Source organism: Sorex fumeus, unplaced genomic scaffold (assembly GCF_029834395.1).
Source record: "Sorex fumeus unplaced genomic scaffold, SorFum_2.1 ptg000126l, whole genome shotgun sequence".
In the NCBI taxonomy this organism is placed as follows: Eukaryota; Metazoa; Chordata; class Mammalia; order Eulipotyphla; family Soricidae; genus Sorex; species Sorex fumeus.
In genome coordinates this window covers 199,192-220,499 of record NW_026606183.1, presented here as the reverse complement: position 1 = coordinate 220,499, position 21,308 = coordinate 199,192, and the positions used below count along the sequence as shown (strand labels likewise).

At 58.2% G+C, this 21,308-nt stretch overlaps 2 protein-coding genes across 2 annotated transcripts in view; one reads left to right on the top strand and one right to left on the bottom strand.

The window, feature by feature from the left end:
• Positions 1 to 2,865, top strand: part of LOC130045006 (general transcription factor II-I repeat domain-containing protein 2-like) — a 62,150-nt gene extending 59,285 nt beyond the window's left edge. The window contains exon 17 of the mRNA XM_056137710.1: positions 1,235 to 2,865. Coding sequence (XP_055993685.1) covers positions 1,235 to 2,865 — 1,631 coding nt within the window. The remainder of the gene's footprint in view (positions 1 to 1,234) is intronic.
• A 5,167-nt stretch (positions 2,866 to 8,032) lies between these two features.
• On the bottom strand, positions 8,033 to 20,736 carry NCF1 (neutrophil cytosolic factor 1). The gene is made up of 11 exons (XM_056137713.1): positions 20,653 to 20,736; positions 14,881 to 14,961; positions 13,195 to 13,270; positions 12,938 to 13,109; positions 12,632 to 12,687; positions 12,404 to 12,526; positions 12,006 to 12,113; positions 10,812 to 10,929; positions 9,695 to 9,802; positions 9,358 to 9,503; positions 8,033 to 8,252 (listed from the first exon to the last, which is right to left on the bottom strand). Exons 1-11 carry the CDS (start codon positions 20,722 to 20,724, stop codon positions 8,143 to 8,145), a joined length of 1,170 nt encoding a protein of 389 aa, XP_055993688.1. The 5' UTR covers positions 20,725 to 20,736; the 3' UTR covers positions 8,033 to 8,142.
• Between the last annotated feature and the right edge of the window lie 572 nt (positions 20,737 to 21,308).

Here is a 21,308-nt window from a genome sequence, read left to right as displayed (position 1 = left end):
TCGATCCCAGGTCAGCCTCAACTCCGGCTCCTGTAATGAATTCTGTGCAGTTCTGTGGCTCTGACCACAGTCTTGTATGACTCAGACTGTCCAGTCCTGTTCCTTCTGCACGTGGTCCCTTCCCTGTCATTTCCAGATTCTCTTTGAATGACGTGACCAGGATCTGTGGGAGGCGGACAGAGAGGCCGGGACACTGCTCAGTGCTTGGCACTTGCTGTGCCTGTGTGAGATTCTCAGCACCACCAGGAGGAATTCCTGAGCACAAAACCAGGAGTAACCCCTGAGCATCACAGGCGATGGCCCAAAAAACAAAGCAAAACAAACAAAAGTGACCAATGAAAAGCTGGGATTTTTTTTTTTTGCTTTTTGGGTCACACCCGGCGATGCTCAGGGGTTACTCCTGGCTCATGCACTCAGGAATTGCTCCTGGCAGTGCTCAGGGGACCATATGGGGTGCTGGGAATCGAACCTGTGTCGGTCATGTTGGCTGCGTGCAAGGCAAACGCCCTACCCGCTGTGCTATCGCTCCAGCCCAGGGGATTTTTTTTTTTAAGGTCACAGCTAACTGTGCCCAGGGCTTACTCCTGTCTGTGCAAGAATCTCGGTGGTATGGGGTGCCGGGGCTGAATCTAGACTGTGTCTTACCCACTGTAGGTCACTCTGGCCCCAGAGCGAAGGACTTTTTTTTTTCCCTTTTTGGGTCACACCCAGCAATGCTCAGGGGTTACCCCTGGCTCTGCATTCAGGAATTATTCCTGGCGGTGCTCAGGGGATCATATGGGATGCTGAGAATTGAACCCGGGTTGGCCACGTGAAAGGCAAAAGTCCTATCTGCTGTGCTATCACTCCAGCCCTACCAAGGACCTTTTTTTGCAGAAATCCATCCCCAGACTTTGTGCCCACAATGGCCCAGGCCTTCTCTCCAGCTGTTGGCCCTCTGTCCCCAAGCCGCTTCACCTCCCCTCTAGGGGTTTGGGTTTGGTTTGGTTTTTTCGTTGCTGCCGAGTTCAGAGAAAAGGTGAACCATTTTTTTTCTTTTTGGGTCGCACGATGCTCAGGGGTTACTCATGGCTCTGCATTCAGGAATTACTCCTGGCGGTGCTCGGGGGACCCTATGGGATGGATGCTGGGAATCGAACCCGGGCCGGCCGCGTGCAAGGCAAACGCCCTGCCCGCTGTACCGTCACTCCAGCCCCCGTGAACCGTTCTCTTGTCTCCCTGTCTCCCTCCCAAGTGGGCAAACGCAAGATCGACCAGGAGGGCCGCGTCTTTCAGGAGAAGTGGGAGCGGGCGTACTTCTTCGTGGAGGTGCAGAACATCCCCACGTGCCTGATCTGCAAGCAGAGCATGTCGGTGTCCAAGGAGTACAACCTGCGGCGCCACTACCAGACCAACCACAGCAAGCACTACGACCAGTACACGGAGCAGATGCGGGACGAGAAGCTGCAGGAGCTCAAGAAGGGGCTTCGCAAGTACCTGCTCGGCAACGAGGACATGATGTGCCCCGAGCACCGCCGGGAGCTTGCCCAGGCCCACGCTGCCGAGGAGGCCGGCGTGTTACCGCCGCCGCCGCCGCCGCCGCCTCCACCCCCAGAGGACGTGGCCGGGAACCTGTGGGAGAAGCTGCGGGAGAAGATCCGGTCTCTGGTGGCCTACTCCATCGCCATCGACGAGATCACGGACATCAACAACACCGCCCAGCTGGCCATCTTCATCCGCGGCGTGGACGACAACTTTGAGGTCTCGGAGGAGCTCCTGGACACGGTGCCCATGACGGGCGCCAGGTCCGGCCACGAGACCTTCCTGCGGGTGGAGAAGAGCCTGAAGAAGTTCCACATCGACTGGGCCAAGCTGGTGAGCGTGGCCTCCACGGGCACCCCGGCCATGCTGGACCCCAGCGACGGGCTCGTCACCAAGCTCCGCGGCAAGGTGGCCGCCGCCTGCAAGGGCTCCGACCTGAAGTCCGTGGGCTGCATCATCCACACGGAGGCCCTGTGCGCCCAGAAGCTGAAGATGGAACACGTCATGAGCGTGGTGCTGAGCGCCGTCAACTGGCTCTGCTCGCGGGGCCTGAACCACAGCGGGTTCACCACGCTGCTCTACGAGCTGGACAGCCAGTACGGCAGCCTGCTCTACTACACCGAGCTCAAGTGGCTCGGCCGGGGGCTGGTACTGCGACGCTTCTTCGAGTCCCTGGAGGAGATCGACGCCTTCATGTCATCCCGGGGCAGGCCCGTGCCGCAGCTGAGCTCCCCGGACTGGATCCGCGACCTGGCCTTCCTGGTGGACATGACCACGCACCTGAACACGCTGACCCTGTCCCTGCAGGGCCACTCGCAGCTGGTCACGCAGATGCACGACCTGCTCCGCGCCTTCCTGACCAAGCTGGCCCTCTGGGAAGCTCACCTGGCCCGGAACAACCTGGCCCACTTCCCCACGCTCAAGTCGGTGTCCCGGAGCGAGAGCGACAGCCTGAACTACATCCCCCGGCTGGCCGACCTCAAGGCCGAGTTCCAGCGGCGGCTGGGCGACTTCCAGCGCTACGAGGCGGAGCTGAGCCTCTTCAGCGCCCCCTTCTCCGCCACGGTGGAGCGCGTGCAGGAGGCCCTGCAGATGGAGGTGATCGACCTGCAGTGCAACACGGTCCTCAAGGCCAAGTTCGAGCAGGTGGGCATCCCCGAGTTCTACCGGCACCTGTGCGGCAGTTACCCCCGGTACCGGCAGCACTGCGCCAACATCCTGTCCATGTTCGGCAGCACCTACATCTGCGAGCAGCTCTTCTCCATCATGAAGCTGAGCAAGACCAAGTTCGGCTCGCAGCTGAAGGAGGCGCCGTGGGAGTCGGTGCTCCACGTGGCCACCTGAGGGCGGGCGGTGGCCCCCGCCCGGAGAAACGCCCCCGCCACGGCCCCTGACCCCAGCTCGTGAGACGGGCCAACGGGGGCTCTTGAGAAGCTTTTTTTTTTTCTTTTTGGGTCACACCCGGCGATACTCAGGGGTTACTCCTGGCTCATGCACTCAGGAATTACTCCTGGCGGTGCTCGGGGGACCATATGGGATGCTGGGAATCGAACCCAGGTCAGCCACGTGCAAGATAAACGCCCTACCCAACTGTGCTATCGCTCCAGCCCCGGAGATCTTTTATTATGTTTTTTATTTTTTTTCCGTCCACTTTTTCCCACTTGGACACAGATAGAGAACTTGCAGTATCGTGTCTGTGTGCCCTGTTAGGCTTCACCCGAGAGTCCAGTACAGAAATCAAGAAAGATGAATTGTTCTTTCCAGTCACCGGTTTTTCCTTTTTTTTTTTTTAACTTTCTTTTTTTGTTGTTGTGTTATTGTTTTTTGTGGTGCGCACACCTGGCAGTGCTCACCAGGGGTGACTCCTGGCTCTGTGCTTGGTGATCTCGCCTGCTGGGGCTCTGGGGACCATATGGGGTGCTGGGGGTCGAATCCCCTCCCTTTCTCTCTCTCTCTCTCTATTTTTATTGTTGTTTGATTTGGTTTAGTTTTGAGGTCATACCTAGTGGTGCTGCAGGAACTGTGCTGTGCCCAGAATGGCACCTGGGCCCCCCGCATGCAAACCCAGGCTCGGCCCTGTGGCATTTCTCCCTGGCCCCGCTGACCCTCCTGATACCTGACTGTGTCGCTCATTCCCGTAACTTGTGGGTGCTGGGGCTGACTTTAACCCACAGACTAGAGAACACTGGGCCCCTCCGTGGAGAGACCCAGGCACCTGTGTGTCCCTACCCCATGTCCCCTGCGTCCAGCATGCCCCGGGTTTGCAGTGCACCCGTGGCCAAGTGTCCGTGCTCCGTGCCTGTCTTCTCACGCTCCGCCCCTACAAGAATCCAAATAAAATTCCACATGGAAAAACCCACAGCAGAAGCCTCAAAAGGCAGAGTATGGGGGGCTGGAAACTGTGAGTTTTGGAGTTCAGTTTAAGACGACTTCAGCTGTATTAGAAGACCTACAGATACGGAGAGAGTCGAGAACATTTGGTGCGAACTGTGAACATGCTTCCTCCGTCCTGTCTGCTTTCCCGGGGCCGGGGATAGAGCCCGGAGCCTTAAGCGTGCAGGCGTGTGTTGGGAGAGTCGGAGGGTGCTGACCCCCCGCAAGGACACAGACTCGGGTGCTGGGTCCTGCCCAAGCCACACCCCACTCCCCCCCCCGCCCTGTGTCCTGCCGTCCCCTTCCTCCTCCACGCGTGTTTGTGTGCGGCATTGCCCTGCAGAAAAATGAACATCCCTGAGTACCTATAAAGTGTGTATAAATGTGTCACTGTTCTTCAGACCCATTTGAAAATGACACTGGTCACTACCACATCTTTCAGGGATATTTTTTGGGGAGGGAGAATGGGGGGGCATACCTGGTGGTTTTTAGGGCTGGCTGACTCCCAGCTCTGTGCTCAGGAATCTCTCCTGGCAGTGCTCGGGGGACCATATAGGATGCCAAAGATCAAGCCAAGGTCAGCCAGCATGCAAGGCAAGTGCCCTCCCACTGTCCTATCACTCTGGCCCAGATATACTTTCCATTTTAATTTTCAATTTTTGGACTCCACCTGGCAATGCTGCTCCTGGCCCTGCACTCAGGATTAATCCTGGCAGTGCTTGGACCTATGGAATGCCAGGAATCAAACCTGGGTCAGCACCTGCAAAGCAAACACCCTCCTCCCTGTCTGATCGCCCCGGCCCAGGGTTACTGTCTGGTCTCCCAAGCAATTGCTGCTTCCGGTGCCTGGAACATTATCCCTCCTCTCCACCTTTGGGATCCAGTGCATAAGTTGGATCTTTACTATCTTTATTTCATCCAGCTGACACTGTGGTTTTGTCCGAGGGTCCATAATGCCCTTCCTGGGCTGGAGCGATAGCACAGCGGGTAGGGTGTTTGCCTTGCATGTGGCCGACCCGGGTTCGATTCCCAGCATCCCATATGGTCCCACAAGCACCGCCAGGAGTAATTCCCAAAAAGCAAAAAAAAAAAAAACCCATAATGCCCTTTCCTTTCTTTTTTCTGCCTGAGGGTTTTGTGTATTGTTTCTCCTTTGGTTCTTTATTTGGTTTTAGGTGCTGTGCTCTTGCTCAGGGCTGACTTCTGGCTTTGTGTTCAGGGACCGTCTCTGGCTGGGCTCTGGGAACCATGTGGATTCTCAGGGAAGGAAGCCAGGCCGGCCATGTGCAAGGCAAGGTCCAGCCCCTCTAGCCCTGCAGGGTTGTCATCTGGGGGCAGCTGTATCCTCTGTGTTCTTCTTCTTCTGGGGCTTGCACTCACCTGGCTCTGCACTCAAGGATCCTGAGCAGGATTCAGGGGACCATGAGGGTCCTGGGGAGGAACGCAGATGGGCCATGTGCAAGGCAAGTGCCCTCCTGAATTCCTGAATCCCTAGTCAGCGCTGGAGTCAGAGACCCCTTGGCTGGGAATGCTTTCCAGGTTGAGGAATCATCTGCCAGGATGCAGGAGCCCTGGGTCCCAGCCAGATCGTCCAAGTCAGAAAGCAGCAGCGGGGGGGGGGGGGGGGGGGGGGGGATCTTAGGCAAACTGCAGGGGGCCAGTCGCAGAGTGAGCTCGACGTCTAGCCCTGGACTCCTACAGGCTGTGTCATTGCCGTAGTCAGTCCCAAGGCCCATTTCCCAGACCAGTAACCTGGGCTGGCCTGGGGGGTGGGAGAGCCGGAGTTGGGTGGGGGGGGCTAGTTCTGGGTGTGCCCACACAGGTGCTGACCCTGAATCTGTGAGTTGGCCTGACTCACCTGAGGCTCCCCACCCTCCGCGATCTCACAGATTCTTTGATTAGCTCGAAGTGATGAGCAGCGGAAAATATCCCTAACAGTCATTTGACAAGAAACCAGGACCAGAGTGGAGTGATTGGCCCAAGGCCACAAGCCCAGGGTTGGCCTGCAAAGTGATCACTGAGCCTGCTGGTCCTGCTTTAAGCAGGGGACTGGCGTGGGCCCTTGGTGTCATGTAGGTACTGCGGTGGTGGGGAGCACTTAGGGGTGGTGTGGGAGCTGCCAGCCCCCAGGAGCACTGAGGGGGTGCAGCTACCTGTGACCCAGGAAGAGCTGGCGCTTCCCCAGCCAAACCCAGGCAGGCACCGTGCCACAGCACCAGCTCTGGGCGCCCTCAGCCAGCCATCCGCCCTGTGGGCAGACAGCTGACCAGCTCCGGGGGGCGGTGGGTCTGGGTGAAGTGGACAAGGGGCCTGGGGCTTTGGAGTCAAGAGAGAAACACCTGCGTCCACCTCTGAACCCTGCTGACGTGAGATGCCTGAGGATGAGCAAAGCTGTGAGTGCGGCTGTGCCCAGCGCGGGTACAGAGAGCAGACAGTGCCGGGGGTGGCCAGCAGCCTTCCCCCACGGGCACCCTGTGCACCCCTGTGTCCCCAGAACTCATCCCCGCATTTTACAATGGGCCCGGCACCAGGCCCCTACCAGGGGGTCACAACAGGGTGTGTGTTTTGGGGGGGGGGTGGTCCTGCAGGAGAAGATATACTTGAAAACCTGAAGCTGGGGCCAGAGCAATAATACAGGGGATAAGGTGTTTGCCTTGCACATGGCCAACCCGGGTTCAATCCCCAGCTTCCCATACAGTCCCCCGAGCACTGCCAGGAGTAATTCCTGAGTGCAGAGCCAGGAGTAACCCCTTAGCATCACTGGGTGTGACCCCAAAAAAGCCAAAATAAAACAAAAAAAATTTTTTTAAGTTGTTTTTAAAAACAAAGTGAAGCTTGGGGAAAAAAAGTGTTTTGGGGCCACACCTGACAGTGCTCAGGGCTTACTGCTTACTCTTACTGCTCTGCACTCAGCTATCACTCCTGGTGGGTTCAGGGGACCATATGGGGTGCTGGGGATTGAACCCAGGTTAACCACATGCAAGGCAAGCATGCTACCCGCTATGCTATTGCTCCAGCCCCCAATCTTGTCTTTTGCAAGATTCACAGCTGCAATTGGCCCCTGGGTCTGCCCTGAGCAGAGACTTGGAGCCACGGCCAGCAGCCAGATGGGGGTCTGCGGTGAAGAGATGACTATCCTATCCTGGCCAGCTCCCCGGCGGTCAGGAAAACATCAGATTAGACCACTATCCCATGCCTCAATCATATTTTTTACCTCACGGACATCAACCCAGCAGTGCTCAGGGCTGACTCTGGCTCTGCGATCACGGGTCATGCCGGGTGGGGTTTGGAGACCACATGCAGTGCTGGGTCAAACTGGGTCAGCCACATGCAAGGCCTGACCCTTTGCACTATCTCTATTCTTATTTACACTTTGCAAAAACGCTGGAGCCAGAGCAATAGTACAGCAGCTAGGGTGCTTGCTTTGCATGTGACTGACTCAGGTTAATTCCTCGCATCCCATGTGGTGCCACAAACTCATTAGGAGAGATTCCTGAGCACAGAGCCTGAGTAAGCCCTGAGTATCGCTGGGTGTGGCCCTCCCCAAATAAAAATCACTGTCACTGTGACTCCTGTTGTTCATTGATTTGCTCGAGCGGGCCCAGTAACGTCTCCATTGTGACACTTGTTACTGTGTTTGGCATATCGAATACGTCGCAGGTAGCTTGCCAGGCTTTGCCTTACGGGCAAGATACTTTCGATAGCTTGCCAGGCTCTCCGAGAGGGGCTGAGGAATCGAACCTGGGTCAGCCGGGTTGGCCGCATGCAAGGCAAACGCCCTACCCGCTGTGCTATCGCTCCAGCCCAAATAAAAATAAATTAAAGTGCTCACACCAGGAGACTCGCTGGCTGTGCCTTGGGTCCACTCTAGAAAGGCCAGAGGTCCAGAGTGCAACCTCTGACCAAATGAACCACCAGCAGGGCCTGCGAGTTCCTCCTGCACTCTGCCTTGTGCAAATCTGATCTTGACCAAGACCAGATATGCAATCAGAACAGTTCTTGCAACTTCCTGCAGCAGCGCTCACAACCCTCAGTTCAAATTCTAGAAGTACCTCCAAGGGCGAAGGTCAGCTGTCTCACGGCCTGCACACTCTCCGCTCCGGCAACATTTATTAAAGATACAGCTAGATGAGGGAGAGCTCAGGCTGCCCTCAGTGCCCGGACACCGGGCTCTATACACCTTATGTACAGGGATGGGGGCGGGAGGAAGCAGAGGGGCCACGGTGCAGTCGGGATCGCGCCCGGGCCTCACACGACGGACGCCAGCTTGCGCCTGGTGCTCTCACTGCAGCGGTTCAGGATGAGGTCCGCGCTGGGCCGCGGAGGCACCGCAGGCTGTGGCTTCTGCCGCTGCTCCGCTACAAAACCACAGAGCGACGGGGTGAGATCGCATCCCCACCTGAATACCTTCCCAGCAGCACACGCCTCCTGATCAGGCCCCGCCCCGCCCACCTGGGCCCGCCCCTGACCAGGCTCCGCCCCACACACCCTCCTGGCCCCGCCCCTAACTTGGCCCCGCCCCACCGACTTTGGCCCGCCACTGGCCAGGCTCCGCCCACCCCGCCCTCCTGGCCCGCCCCCTTAATAAGCCTCTCCTAGCCTCGCTCCATCCTTCTGGCCCCGCCCCCTCACTAGACCCCACCCACCCTCTTGACCCCACCCCTCACTAGGCCCCTCTAGCACCGCCCATCCTCCTGGTCCCACCTACTCACTAGGCCCCGCCCCACACTCCTGGTCCCGCCCCTGACTAGGCCCCTCCTAGCCTCGCCCAGCCTCCTGACCCCGCCCCCTCACTAGGCCCCGCCCCACCCACCTTGGCCCGCCCCTGACCAGGCTCCGCCCACCCCCGCCCTCCTGGGCCCGCCCCTTAATAGGCCTCTCCTAGCCTCCCTCCATCCTTCTGGCCCCGCCCCCTCACTAGGCCCCACCCACCCTCTTGACCCCACCCCCACTAGGCCCCTCCTAGCCTCGCCCAGCCTCCTGACCCCGCCCCCTCACTAGGCCCCGCCCCACCCACCTTGGCCCGCCCCTGACCAGGCTCCGCCCACCCCGCCCTCCTGGGCCCGCCCCTTAATAGGCCTCTCCTAGCCTCCCTCCATCCTTCTGGCCCCGCCCCCTCACTAGGCCCCACCCACCCTCTTGACCCCACCCCCACTAGGCCCCTCCTAGCCTCGCCCAGCCTCCTGACCCCGCCCCCTCACTAGGCCCCGCCCCACCCTCCTGGTCCCGCCCCTGGCTAGGTCCCTCCTAGCCCCTGCCCCTGGCTAGCCCCGACCCAAAGTCTCCACCTCCTGACTAGGCCCTGCCCAAGAAACCAGCAGTACTCAGAGGACCCTGGGGCGCTGCAGATAACTCCCTGCCCCGCCCCTGGGAAGGCCCCGCCCTGGGCCCGCCCCCAGACTGGCTCCGCCCTCCCCGGCCACGCCTCCACACCCGGCCGGGCCCCGCCCCGACGGCACTCACGCAGTGGACTCCTGGACCGCTGCAGCCCTGGCCGAACCTGGCCCCGGCTCTGCTTCAGAAAGCGGACGCTGTTGCGCCGATAGGTGTCCTGACTGAGGCGCTTCCGAGAGCGCTGGTGGATGCTTTGCGCGTTGCGGATGGACGACCTGGTCCCAGCGAAACGGGGCAACTGGTCAGCGCCCCAGCGTCCATGCCGACCCTCCCAGAGGCCCTCGACTCGCCCCGGGAATGAGAAGTAGCCAGTGGGCGGCAGCCCGCAGCACGTTCCTGAGGGAGCTGCCGCCCACGCCCCGCAGGACTGGGGCGCGACTGCAGAGGGGATGGGCGACCCGCTCACCTGCGCGGCGGGGCCCCTCGAGCCTTGATCTGGCGTTTGACGCGGGCCTGGTCCTCGCCCGCCTTCTGCAGGTATATGGACGGGAAGTAACCGGTGACATCTTCCTTCCTGCAGCAGAGGACAGAGGGGTGGGGTGGGGGCTCCAACCCGCCGCGAGGGGGCAGTAAACCGGCACCCATCGGCATCAGCTTTCCTGGGAAGTGGGCGCCTTCCCGGACATGTGCAGTGCCTTTGGCCGTGCCTTTCTGTCCGGGGAAACCCGGGCAGCAGGTCACCTATTCTCCCTGGCTTCCTGTTTTTCTCTTGGGTCCACACCTGGCAAGTACTCCTGGTTTATTCCTGGTGGGTTTGGGGGGACCCTATGGGGTGCCAGGGATCCGGCCCAGCTGGGCAAGCCCAGACTCCAGCCCTTTTCCAGCCCTCTGAGCCTTTGCTGGGGCTCCTCCTTCTGATAGCTTTTCCCGTTTGCATTTTGTCTGTGGTGTGGATCGAGTGAGGGCTGGGGGCACCCTCTACCTCACATTAGACATTATGTAGTTCCGGCATCATTTGTTGAAAAATCTTTCTTTTACCCAGAGAGATACAAGGTCGGGTGTTTGCCTTGCATGCAGCCTGTCCTGGGGCCCTATGGTCCCGCAAGCGCACTAGGTGTGGTCCAAAACAAAACAAAAATGAAAAAGGAAACTTTTTACAGTTGGACAAGCCTCAAATCCTTTCACCAAAGTTAGGGTGTGTCGCAGCCACAAGCTTGCTGGGGTCTTGGGCTGGCTCTGGACACAGGCAAGGACCTGGAGGGCTCCAGTAAGGAGCTCTGTGAGCCTCTGGACTCTACTTCCCCCGGAACCAGAAAAAGGCAGTGCTTTCCTGCATTTAGAGAACCTCAGCGAAGGGTCTAGAAGAGGTTGGGAGACTCGGGCATGGCGGCTCTCACTTAGAACTCAGTGATGGTGTTAAGGGAACGTGCCCCCAAATACGCTCAGACAGGAACCCTGAACTCCTGAGACTGGCAGGCGGGGATTATCACTCCCCGGCACACCACGTGGCAGAAAGGCCAGCAGTGTACCCAGAGTCACACAGCACCCACCCCAGCAGATGGCAGGAGGAAGGGGCTCCTTACCTGATGACCCACCAGCCGTCCAAGAGCTTATGAATGACCTCGATGGCCTCGCCCTCCTCAAGGGACATCTCATCCTCCTGCTGAGCCGTGTACGCTCGGATGCTGACATAGTTCTCTCCTGCTCCAGAGGGGGCGGGGTCAGTGGCCACACCTCACCTCTCCTGGGGGGGGAGGGGGCCTGGAGCTTCCCCTCCCCCACCCCCACCCCGTGGGGACCCCTGACATTTGCCCTCTCCTCCTCTCCCTGGGAATCTTGCTGCACCCCCTCCTTTCACACCGGGCTCCCCCCCACATTTGCAGGGGTGCAGTGAGGTGAGATGGTAAGTGGCTGCCACACCTGAGCATGAAGCATTCCGGCGACCCCAGGTGAGCTGTCTGCCTGGGGGGCTCGGTGCACACAGTGTGTGTGTGTGTGTGTGTGTGTCTGTCTGTCTGTCTGTCTGTCTGTCTGTGTGTTTGGGCCACACCTGGCGGTACTCAGGTCTTCCTCCTGACTCTGGGCTCAAGGGTCACTCTTGGCGGGCTCCGGGGACACTATCTGGGGACAGGGACTGGACACGGGCTGTCCGTGTGTACGGTGAGTTCCCTTCCTGCTGTACTCTCTCTCCAACACCCTTCAAATCGATGCAGGGCTGGAGCGGCAGGACAGTGGGCAGGGCGCTGGCCTTGCACACAGACAACCACGTTCCATCCCCAGCACCCCAGAGGGTCCCCGGAGCCCACCAGGAGTGATCCAAGAGCACAGAGCCCGGAGGAAGCCCTGAGCACTGTCAGGTGTCGCCCCAAAACAAAACCAAATACTCGATTCTAATAGATTTAAAATTTGTTTTGAAACATACAGAGTTTTTCAGACTCCTCACTGGCCCCATCCTGCCCAGGACAGCCTGTGTTCACTTCTAACCAGCTGTAATGCCCCCACCCCCAGGAAGCCCTCCAGCCTGCACCCGGGGACTGCTCATCACTCGGCTTTGACCTCCAGGCTGGCTTCAACTCCACCTCCTGCTTCCCTGGCGCCTCTAGGGCACCAGCTCCTGCCAGGCACAGACTTGCCTCCTTCCCTGCCCCCATCATGCCCCACAGTGGCCTCCCTGTGCCTGCCCCCCACACACCCTGCCACGGTCACTCCCATCCCCCTCACCCCGCAGCAGTCACTCCTACCCCCCCACCCCCACCCCGCAGCGGTCACTCAGGCACCTGCATAGTTGGGCTCTGGGTCCTCAGCCTCGTCGGGGCTGTCCAAGGGCTCCAGGTAGGATGCGGGCACCCAGCCACGCTTCATCTTCATTTGGCAGAACCACCAGCCTGGGGTGGGGGCACGGGGTGAGAGTTGGGCAGTGTGGCAGCCCCTCTCGGCCGTCAGGGACCCCCCCGGGTACAGACCCCCAGCATGCAGCTCAGACACATCCCCTACGCCCCACCGGAGGTCACACACCCTCCCGGGGTTCGGTCGGACCCCACTTCACACACGCCCTGTGGGGGTTTCCCCGTCCCCTCCGGGAGCCCCCCCAGCACACGGGCTGCAGACGGCAGTGTCCCGAGGGTGGGGTCCCACAGCGCCCATGTCTGCGGGGTGGGGTGGGGGGGTGGCTGACCGCTCTCGCTCTTCTCCACCACGTCCACCGTGTCCCCCGCGGTCAGGCCCATCTCGGAGCCCGAGCTCTTCTCGTAGTCGGCGATGGCGCGGTAGCTCTGCAGGATGATGGGCCCCGTGATGTCTGCGCAGGGGGAGGTGAGAAGGACACGCTCGCCCCTGCAGACTCACCCCTCCTGCAGAGGCTCCCGCCCTGCTCCGCCCCCCCCCCCCCCCCCGCCCCACTCACCCGCCACGCTGTTCTGGCCATTGCTGGGAATCAGGTAGGTCTCTGGCTTCTTCACCCTTCATGGGGGGACCGCAGGAACTGACCCTCAGCCCTTCGCAAGGAAAGGGATCCCCCCCCCCCATCCCCACTGACATGGCCCAGGATGTGGAAGCCGCCCCTGAGCTGGCGTCCTGCCTCCTCCCTTTCCAGGCTGTGTGACTCCGGGCAGGTGACCTTCCCTCTCTGGGCTTCAGTTCCCCCCACCCTGCAGACAGGCCAGGCTGGCTTGCGGCATCTCCCCTCCCCTGCGCGGGGACAGGCACTCACTGGCTGTCCGCGGCGGGGAGCTTGAGGTCTTCGGGGCGCACCTCGAAGAAGTCCAGGAGGTGGGGGCAGCGGGAGATCTTGGGGGGCAGGCTCATGAGCGCACTGCAGTACTCCGTGAGTGTGCCCTGGCGGCTCTCGGCTGCCCGCTGCCCCCCGTAGAACCACCGTGGGGCTGGCGAGGGCACAGAGAACCATGAAGGGGAGCACCGGGGTGAGGTGGGGGTAGGGGGGGCAGGGGGGCGGGCAGGTGGGCTCACCAGGCAAGTGGGGGATGATCCTGCTCCCGGGGTCGATGTCCCCCGCCTCGATGGGAAAGATCTCCTTCAGCATTTTCTAGACAGAGAGGGAGCGGCTGGGGCCTGAGATGCAGCACAGGGCCGCAGGGCCGGGAGCAGGCTGAGGGGGCCCTGGGGACTGCCGCGTCCCTGGGAACAAGCAGGGGAGCTTCCTCGACCCCCCCTCCCCCGCCACCACATTCAGCCTCCAACTTGGTGGGTCAAGAACCAGGAGGGCTGAGAGAGAGTACAAGTGGGAAGGGGCTGGCCTTGCACACACACCAGACCCAGGCTCAATCCCTGGCCTCCCCTTGGTCCCCCAAGATCTGCCAGGAGTGATTTCTGAGTGCAGATTCCTGAGCACCACTGGATGTGGGCATATATATATATATAAGCATTTGGGGGGGGGGGGGGCTGAAGCAATAGCACAGCGGGTTGGGCGTTTGCCTTGCACACGGCCAACCCAGGTTCGATTCCCAACATCCCATATGGTCCCCTGAGCACTGCCAGGATTAATTCCTGAGTGCAGAGCCAGTGCATCGCCAAGTGTGACCCAAAAAAACTAAAAAAAAAAAAAAAAAGCATTTTGGGGCCCTTGATCAAAATTGGGTATTTCGGGGCTGGAGAGAGCACAGCGGGTAGGGCGTTTGCCTTGCACACAGCCGACCCAGGTTCGATTCCCAGCATCCCATATGGTCCCCTTAGCACCACCAGGGGTGATTCCTGAGTGCAGAGCCAGGAGTAACCCCTGTGCATCGCTGGGTGTTATCCAGAAAGCAAAAAAAAAAAAAAAATTAGGTATTTCCCAGAGTAGGAATGAGATAATAAGATATCATATTATCTCATTCCTACTCTGGACAAACCTGCAGGCTATCGAATGTAGCCTGCCCACAGGGCAGAGTCTGGCAAACTCCCCGTGACGCACCAAATATGCCAAATACCAGTAACAATGATGGGTCTCATTCTCCTAAAGAGCCTTGAATATATTCTCAGGGCTAGGATGAAAGAGACGTTACTGGGGCCTGCTCGAGGCAATCGACGAATAACAGGATGATGAATGAATGAATGAGGTATTTCCCAGGGCCCAAGTTCTAGCCTCAGGACCCCATAAAATCCTGAGCCCCTGCAAACAAAAACACGACCAAGTTAAAAAAGAATAATAATGTGGGACCAGAGTGATAGGACAGCAGGTGGGGCGTTTGCCTTGCACATGGCCAACCCAGGTTCAATTCCCAGCATCCCATCTGGTCCCCTGAGCACCGCCAGGAGTGATTCCGGAGTGCAGAGCCAGGAATAATCCCTGTGAATCAATGGGTGTGACCCAAAAAGCAAATAAATAGATATAAATAAATAAATTAGAATAATGTTGGACTGGAGAGAGAGTACAGTGGGGAGGGCACTTGCCTTGCAAGCGGCTCACCAGGTTCAATCCCCGGCGCCCCATAGGGTCCCCCAAGCCCCACCAAGAGTGATCCCTGATGCAGAGCCAGGAGTCAGCCCTGAGCACCACTGGGTGTGGCCCATAATACCAAAAGCAGTCTTCTCACCCTGGGAGCCACAGGTGGACTGACATTCCCCCCACCCCCACCCCCACCTCTCGGCACCCCCCCCCCGCAGGCGACCTGTGGTGCTCCCCCCCACTCCGCCCCATTCTGCCCCGATGCTCACGTGGAACTCGTAGATCTCAGTGAAACGCCGGTAAACCACCTTCTCAGACAGATCCTGCCACTTCACCAGGAACATGTACACCTGGGAGAGAGCTCCGTGAATCCGGGGTGCAGGTCAGCCCCACACCCCAGAATGGCTTCATGAGGCACTAGGGATGAGGAAAAGTACCGACTTCAAGGAACCCTGCAGCTGCCAGTGTTTGGGGCTCAGGGCCAGGCTTGGCCCAAAGTCTCATCTGTGAAGAGTGAGGGGAAGCAGGTGACCCCTCCTGGACTTGTGAGAACAGTGATTGGAGTTTTGAGAAGAAGGTTCCAGAAGGCCAACTCCAGGACCAAAGTAGTCAGCAGGGAGGACTCTTGCCTTGCATGTGACTAACCCGGGTTTGATCCCCAGCATCCCATATGGTGCCCTGACCTACATCAGGAATAATTCCTGAGCACAGAGCCAGGAGTAATCCCTAAGGACCTAAAACAAAAGCAAAACAAAACTGACCACAAGCCTTTATAATGAAAAGTTTAGTGCCTATTAAGACAGCCAACATTAGTTGTTGTGTTTATTTCAGGTTTGGGGGATGCAGAGATCCTTGGGGGTCACTCCTAGCAACGCTCAGGGGACCATATGGTGGGGGGGGATGGAACCTAGGCTGGTATTTTCTTTCAGCCACATGATAATAATTTTGAACAGAGCAAGGCTGGAGCCATGTACAGTGGGGAGGGCACTTGCCTTGCATGCAGTCGACCTGGGTTCGATCCCCGTATCCCATATGATTCCCGGAGCACTGTCAGGAGTAATTCCTGAGTGCAGAGCCAGACGTAACCCCTGTGAGGTATGGCCCCAAATCCAATAAAAAAAAAAAAAGTGAAAAAACCTGATGTGTGGGGCTAGAGAGCAAACACAGGGCTAAGGCTCTTGCCTTGCATGTGGCCGACCCTGGTTCAGGCACCAGCACCTGGTGGTTCCCCCACCCGCCACCCCCAGCACTGCAGAGAGGGGCGGGGACCATCTGATTCCACCACGTGGAACCAGGGAAGGAAACAGAAGGGAGGGGCTGTTGACTCAGACGCCAAAGCAGTGCGCGGTCACCATGGCAACCGCAGGGCACTGTCAGAACATTCACACTCACTCCGTCTGGCAGCAAAGCCACAGGACGGTGATGAAGTGGGAGAAAAGGTTTGCGATCCAGAAGCACAGAGGCAGAGCCCTGCTTAGCGCCCCCTGGAGGCGGACGAGGCCGCTACAGATGAGCCAACACCGAGCGGCCGCAGAAAGGAGCTGGATTGTTCCAGGGTGGAGAGACTCCAGGGGCTCACCAGAGGGCCCCAGGACAAGGACAACATGGTAACAAGACCCCACCGCACCTTTCTCTCCTGCTGTGCTAACCAAGAAGGAAATACAGTGCACATGTGTCCTTCTTTTTTACAAAGAGATGGAAGAAAGGCCCATCAGAACGCGTCTCCAACACATTTGCTGGCAAAGCGTCTGTCTGATGTCTGATCACGAGTTTGCATTTTACATACTTCAAAAAGAAATGAAACCAAACCACGATTTTTTTTTTGCTTTTTGCTTTTCGGGTCACACCTGGCGATGCTCAGGGGTTACTCCTGGCTCATTCACTCAGGAATTACTCCTGGCAGAGCTCAGGGGACCATATGGGATGCTGGGAATCGAACCCGGGTCCGCCGCGTGCAAGGCAAACGCCCTACCTGCTGTGCTATCTCTACAGCCCCTGAACCAGGATATTTTTGACCTTCAAATGAAATTCATTGTCCATGCTTTGTGATATCTTAAAGCCAGCAGCCCCTTTAAGAGAGAAACAGAGTAGGACTGGAGCAAACAGAGAGTGGGACTGATCCCCTGAGCTCCACCAGGAGGGATCCCTGAGTGTGGAGCCAGGAGTCAGCCCTGAGCACCACTGGGTGTGGCCCCATCAAAACAAAACAGAAGTCTTGCAAAGCAAACAATTGGCCCACGGGGCCGGAGCACGAATAACCCCTGTGCATCCCCGGGTGTGACCCAAAAACCAAAAAAGAAAAAAAAAAACCGAACATAAAAGAACCAGGGAACCAGGCAGCAGGGAGTGCGTGGCCACAGGCTGATCCCTCAGGTCAAATCTGCAATGGCTTGTCCATATGAATAAGTGACAGGTGACCCGGGCTGAAACAGGGAGCCACCTCTGAGTGTGACTTGCAGGGGGTACCCAGCCTCCCAAGGGGCCATCACCCAGGATGGGGAGATAGTCTGGGAGTGGGGTGGGGAAGGCATTGGCCTTGCAGGCAGACCACCCCTGTTCGATCCCCAGTACCCCACATGGTCCCCGGGCGCAGAGTCAGGAGTAAGCCCTAAAAACTGCCAGGTGTGAGTGGAAAATAAGAACAACAAAAATAAAGAACAGTTTTTAGGGGACTGGAGCGATAGCACAATGGGTAGGGCGTTTGCTTTGCACACAGACGACCTAGGTTCGATCCCCAGCATCCTGTATGGTCCCCCGAGCATCGCCAGGAGTAATTCCTGAGTGCAGAGCCACGAGTAACCCCTGTGCATCGCCGGGTGTAACCCAAAAAGAAAAAAAAGTTTCTAGAGACCAGACAGTACAGGGGTAAGGCAGTTGTCTTGTGAGAACCAGGTTCAATCCCCAGCACCCTATGTGGTCCTCATAGCCCTGCCTGGAGTTATCCCTGAACACAGATCCAGAAAAAAGTTCTGAGCACCAAAACAAAAAATTAATATGGTTATTTTATGGTTAATATTAAACTGATTTGGGGCTGGAGCGCTAGCACAGCAGGTAGGGCGTTTGCTTTGCATGCGGCCCACCTGGGTTCGATCCCCGGCATCCCATATGGTCCCTCGAGCACCACAAGGAGTAATTCCTGAGTGCAGAGCCAGGAGTAACCCCTGTACATCGCTGAATGTGACCCAAAAAATCAAAAATAAATAAATAAATATATTTAACTGATTCATCTTCATCTCTCTCTTTTTTTTTTTTTGGCTTTTGCTTTTTGGGTCACACCCAGCGATGCACAGAGGTTACTCCTGACTCTGCACTCAGGAATCACCCCTGGCAGTGCTCACCATATGGGATGCTGGGAGTCGAGCCCAGGTTGGCCGCATGCAAGGCAAACGCCCTACCCGCTGTGCTATTGCTCCAGCCCTTCATCTCTTCTTTTTAAAAGGTCAGAACAGGGGCTGGAAGGGCCAGAGCTATAACACAGTGGGCAGGGCACTTGCCTCGCACTCGATTGACCTGGGTTTGATTCCCAGCACCCCATATGGTCATCCAAGCACCACTGGGAGTAACCCCTGACCATTACTGGGTGTTGTCCAAGAACCAAAAACCAAAATAAGAACCCAACTCTTCAAAAAACAAAACAAAAAATGAAAAAAACAGGGCCTGGATTGATAGCACAGCGGGGAGGGCGTTTGCCTTACACATGGCAGACCTGGGTTTCATCCCCAGCACCCCATCTGATCCTCCAAGCCTGCCAGGAGTGAGGAATCAGGAATGAGGGGATAACCCCTAAGCACCGCTGGGTGTCATCTGAAACAAATAATAAATAAAAGGTCAAGGCAGAGAAGGCCCTGGGAAGGCTGGCAGGGAGGGAGTCTGGACAGTCATCTGCTGGTGACAGCTATGTGAGTTGTGGACTTTTACTTTCCTTTTGTTTTCTTGTAAAGTTATTTCATCATTAGGGCTGGGGCCATCGTGTAGGGGGAGCATTTGCCTTGCAGATGGCTGACCCAGGTTTGATCCCTGACATCCAATGATCCTGAGCACAGAGTCAGGAGTCAGCCCTGAGCACTGCTGGCAGTGGGCCCAAAAATAAAACAAAAAAGAAGCCTGCAGAATCAGATCCTGGTCCAGTGGTGCCCCTGGGTGGGCTTCCAGGGGGTGGGGAACGAGGGTCACAGAGAGCACTGGGGGTCCCTGAACCTGAAAGAGGGCAGTGTTTGGAGACCCACCCCTGGGGAGTGTGCAGAACCCAGGCTTGGGTTTCGTGGTTTCTGGGCTTGGGTAAATCAGAGATTCTAAGAAACATGAAGTGGTAATTAAAGCTGGAAAACTGAACCAGAGTGGGGCTGGAGCGACGGCACAGCGGGTAGGGCGTTTGCCTTGCACGCGGCCGACCCAGGTTTGATTCCCAGCATCCCAGATGGTCCCCTGAGAACTGCCAGGAGTAATTCCTGAGTGCAGAGTCAGGAGTAACCCCTGAGCATCACCAAGCGTGACCCAAAAAGAAAAAAAAAAAAAAGAAGAACCAGAGTGGGGGTGACTCGTGGCCAGGGTGCTCGCCCTGCCAGACCAGCGCCCGGTGCCGCCCACACTTGCCCTGGGGCACCCACAGACACACATGATCTGCGGCGTTGCCAGTCTGAGCGAACCCCAAACAGTGTTGGGAGCACGTGTGCAAGCAGACTGGCCCTCTGATATTGCCATAGCGTGGGAAGCCCCACAGGGAGCACCCCCCCTCCGCACCCCTGGGGTCACTTGGGCCACGGGGAACTTTGCAACCGGATGTGCAATCTTGGGGAGCACCACGGGGTGGGGGGGTGAGGGGGGCAGCCCCAGGTCACCACAAGGAAGGGAAGGGGGAAGTGGCTGAACCAACCACTCGGCACTTTCCACAAAAGACAAAAACAAACCAAGAAACAGGGATGGGAGAGGCGTTGTTTGCCCTGGACTCAGACCAGCCTGGGCGCTGCCAGGTGTGACCCTGAGCCCAGAAGGGGTCAGCCCTGAGCACTGCCCAGTGTGGCCCAAACAGTCCCCCACCCCATCCCTGTGAAAAAACAGAAACAAACAAGCTTCTCCAACTTACTAACAAACAGTTCAGAAAATTTCTGGTTTTGGGTCCAAAGGTAGGGGAGAGAGAGAGTTGAGGAGACGGGGAAGGAGTATTGGAGTTTTGGGGCATCTGGAAAAACCGTTTGTGAATTTTATTGCTAAATGTAAAGTTAAATGGGAAAGGAGAAAAAAGGGGCCGAAGGCTGGAGAGAGCACAGTGGGCAGGCGCTGACCAGACCGCAGCTGACCCAGGATTCATCCTGGCAACCCATATGGCCCCTGGGTCCCACCCGAGTGATCCTGAGCACAGAGCTGGGAGTCAGCCCTGAGCACCGCCAGGTGTGGCTTTTCCCCGCCCTTCCCCCACCCCCCGCCAAAAAAAAAATAATAATAACGAAAAGAAGAAGAGGCTAAGGGGGCTGATTGAGCACATGTCATGATGAGGGAATCCTGGGCCACCGCCCTGCCCCTCAGGGTACCCTGAGCACCTTCAGAAGTCCCAGAAGACGGCAGACGAAGACAGGAAGACAGGTTCAGGTGCCCAAGACAGTGCTCCCAGAGTGCAGTGTGCTGAGTGCAGTGCCCGTGTGTGGGTGTGGGTGTCGGCCCGTGTGTGTGTGTGTGTGTGTGTGTGTGTGTGCGTGTGCACGCGCGCGCGCCTGAGTGTGTGTGTATGCGCCTGTGCAGACAAGCCCAGGCAGAATAGGGCTCTGGGGGGCCTGTGGCCTGGCATCATACGGGTGGCATGTGACCCCCCCCCCAGGGTGTTTGAGAGGACGACCACCCTAGAAGCTGGTCAGGAGGGGAGATGCAAAGTCAGAGCACAGCCAGCCGCAGCACCTGTCCCCTGCCCGCCACCCCCCACCCCTGCCCCTTGTCCCTCGCCTGCCGCCCCCCGCCCCTGCCCCCCCCCCCGCCCCTGCCCTGTCCCAGTCCCCCATCCCCTGCACCCTGTCCTCCCCGCCTCCCCCCTCCCCGTGGCCCCCACTCACATAGTGCTGGCTGGGGACAAAGCGCTTCTCAAAGCCCAGGAGGGCGATGTGGCGGATGAACGTGTCCCCCATGGCCCGCGCTGTGCTTCTGGGGCCCTGGGGGCTGGGCCTTAAATGCCCTGGAAAGGGGAAGTGGGCGGTGGAGGCGGCAGGGCTGGGGTGGGGAGGGCTCACAGGAGCCTCGGGGGCTCCTTTCAGTTTTGAGGGATCCTCAGATGCCCAAACACTCTCAGACTGACCGTCGTTCTCCTGGCGACCCGGACCGCGTGCAGGTTGGGGGTGTCCACTCACACCCTCGTCTCTCTCCTTTCCATCCCCCACCCAGAGCCTTCACACCTGGACCAACTTTCACAGCTGCAAGTTCCGCCCTCACTTCCCTCTTTTCAGCCTAGCCACCTCCTCCAAGAAGCCTGCTTTGATACAATAACATACTAGCACAACTTCTTGCTCCCTCCCTGCTTCCATTTCTTTTTCCTTCCCTCAAAGTGACTTTTCAGGACAGGCATATGGGCCACGGAACTGTTCTCACCCTGTGTCTTCTTAGCTAGGATGTGACTGCAGGACTCCAGGGCCCTCGGAGGCTGTCCCGGACACTTGTGACAGGGACTGGAGTCCTTTCTCCACTGGCTCTGGGCTCACGGTCAGACACGGGTTCC

What these genes read in the sequence shown, in the direction of transcription:
- NCF1 (XM_056137713.1), bottom strand. Translation starts at nt 20,724, where the DNA reads ATGGGGGACACGTTCATCCGCCACATCGCCCTCCTGGGCTTTGAGAAG. An exon ending in GGTGGAGAAGAGCGAGAGCG is followed by an intron (nt 12,114 to 12,403) that starts GTCAGCCACCCC and finishes CCCCCACCCCAG; the next exon opens with GCTGGTGGTTCTGCCAAATG. An exon ending in CCCAGAGCCCAACTATGCAG is followed by an intron (nt 10,930 to 12,005) that starts GTGCCTGAGTGA and finishes CCTCTGGAGCAG; the next exon opens with GAGAGAACTATGTCAGCATC.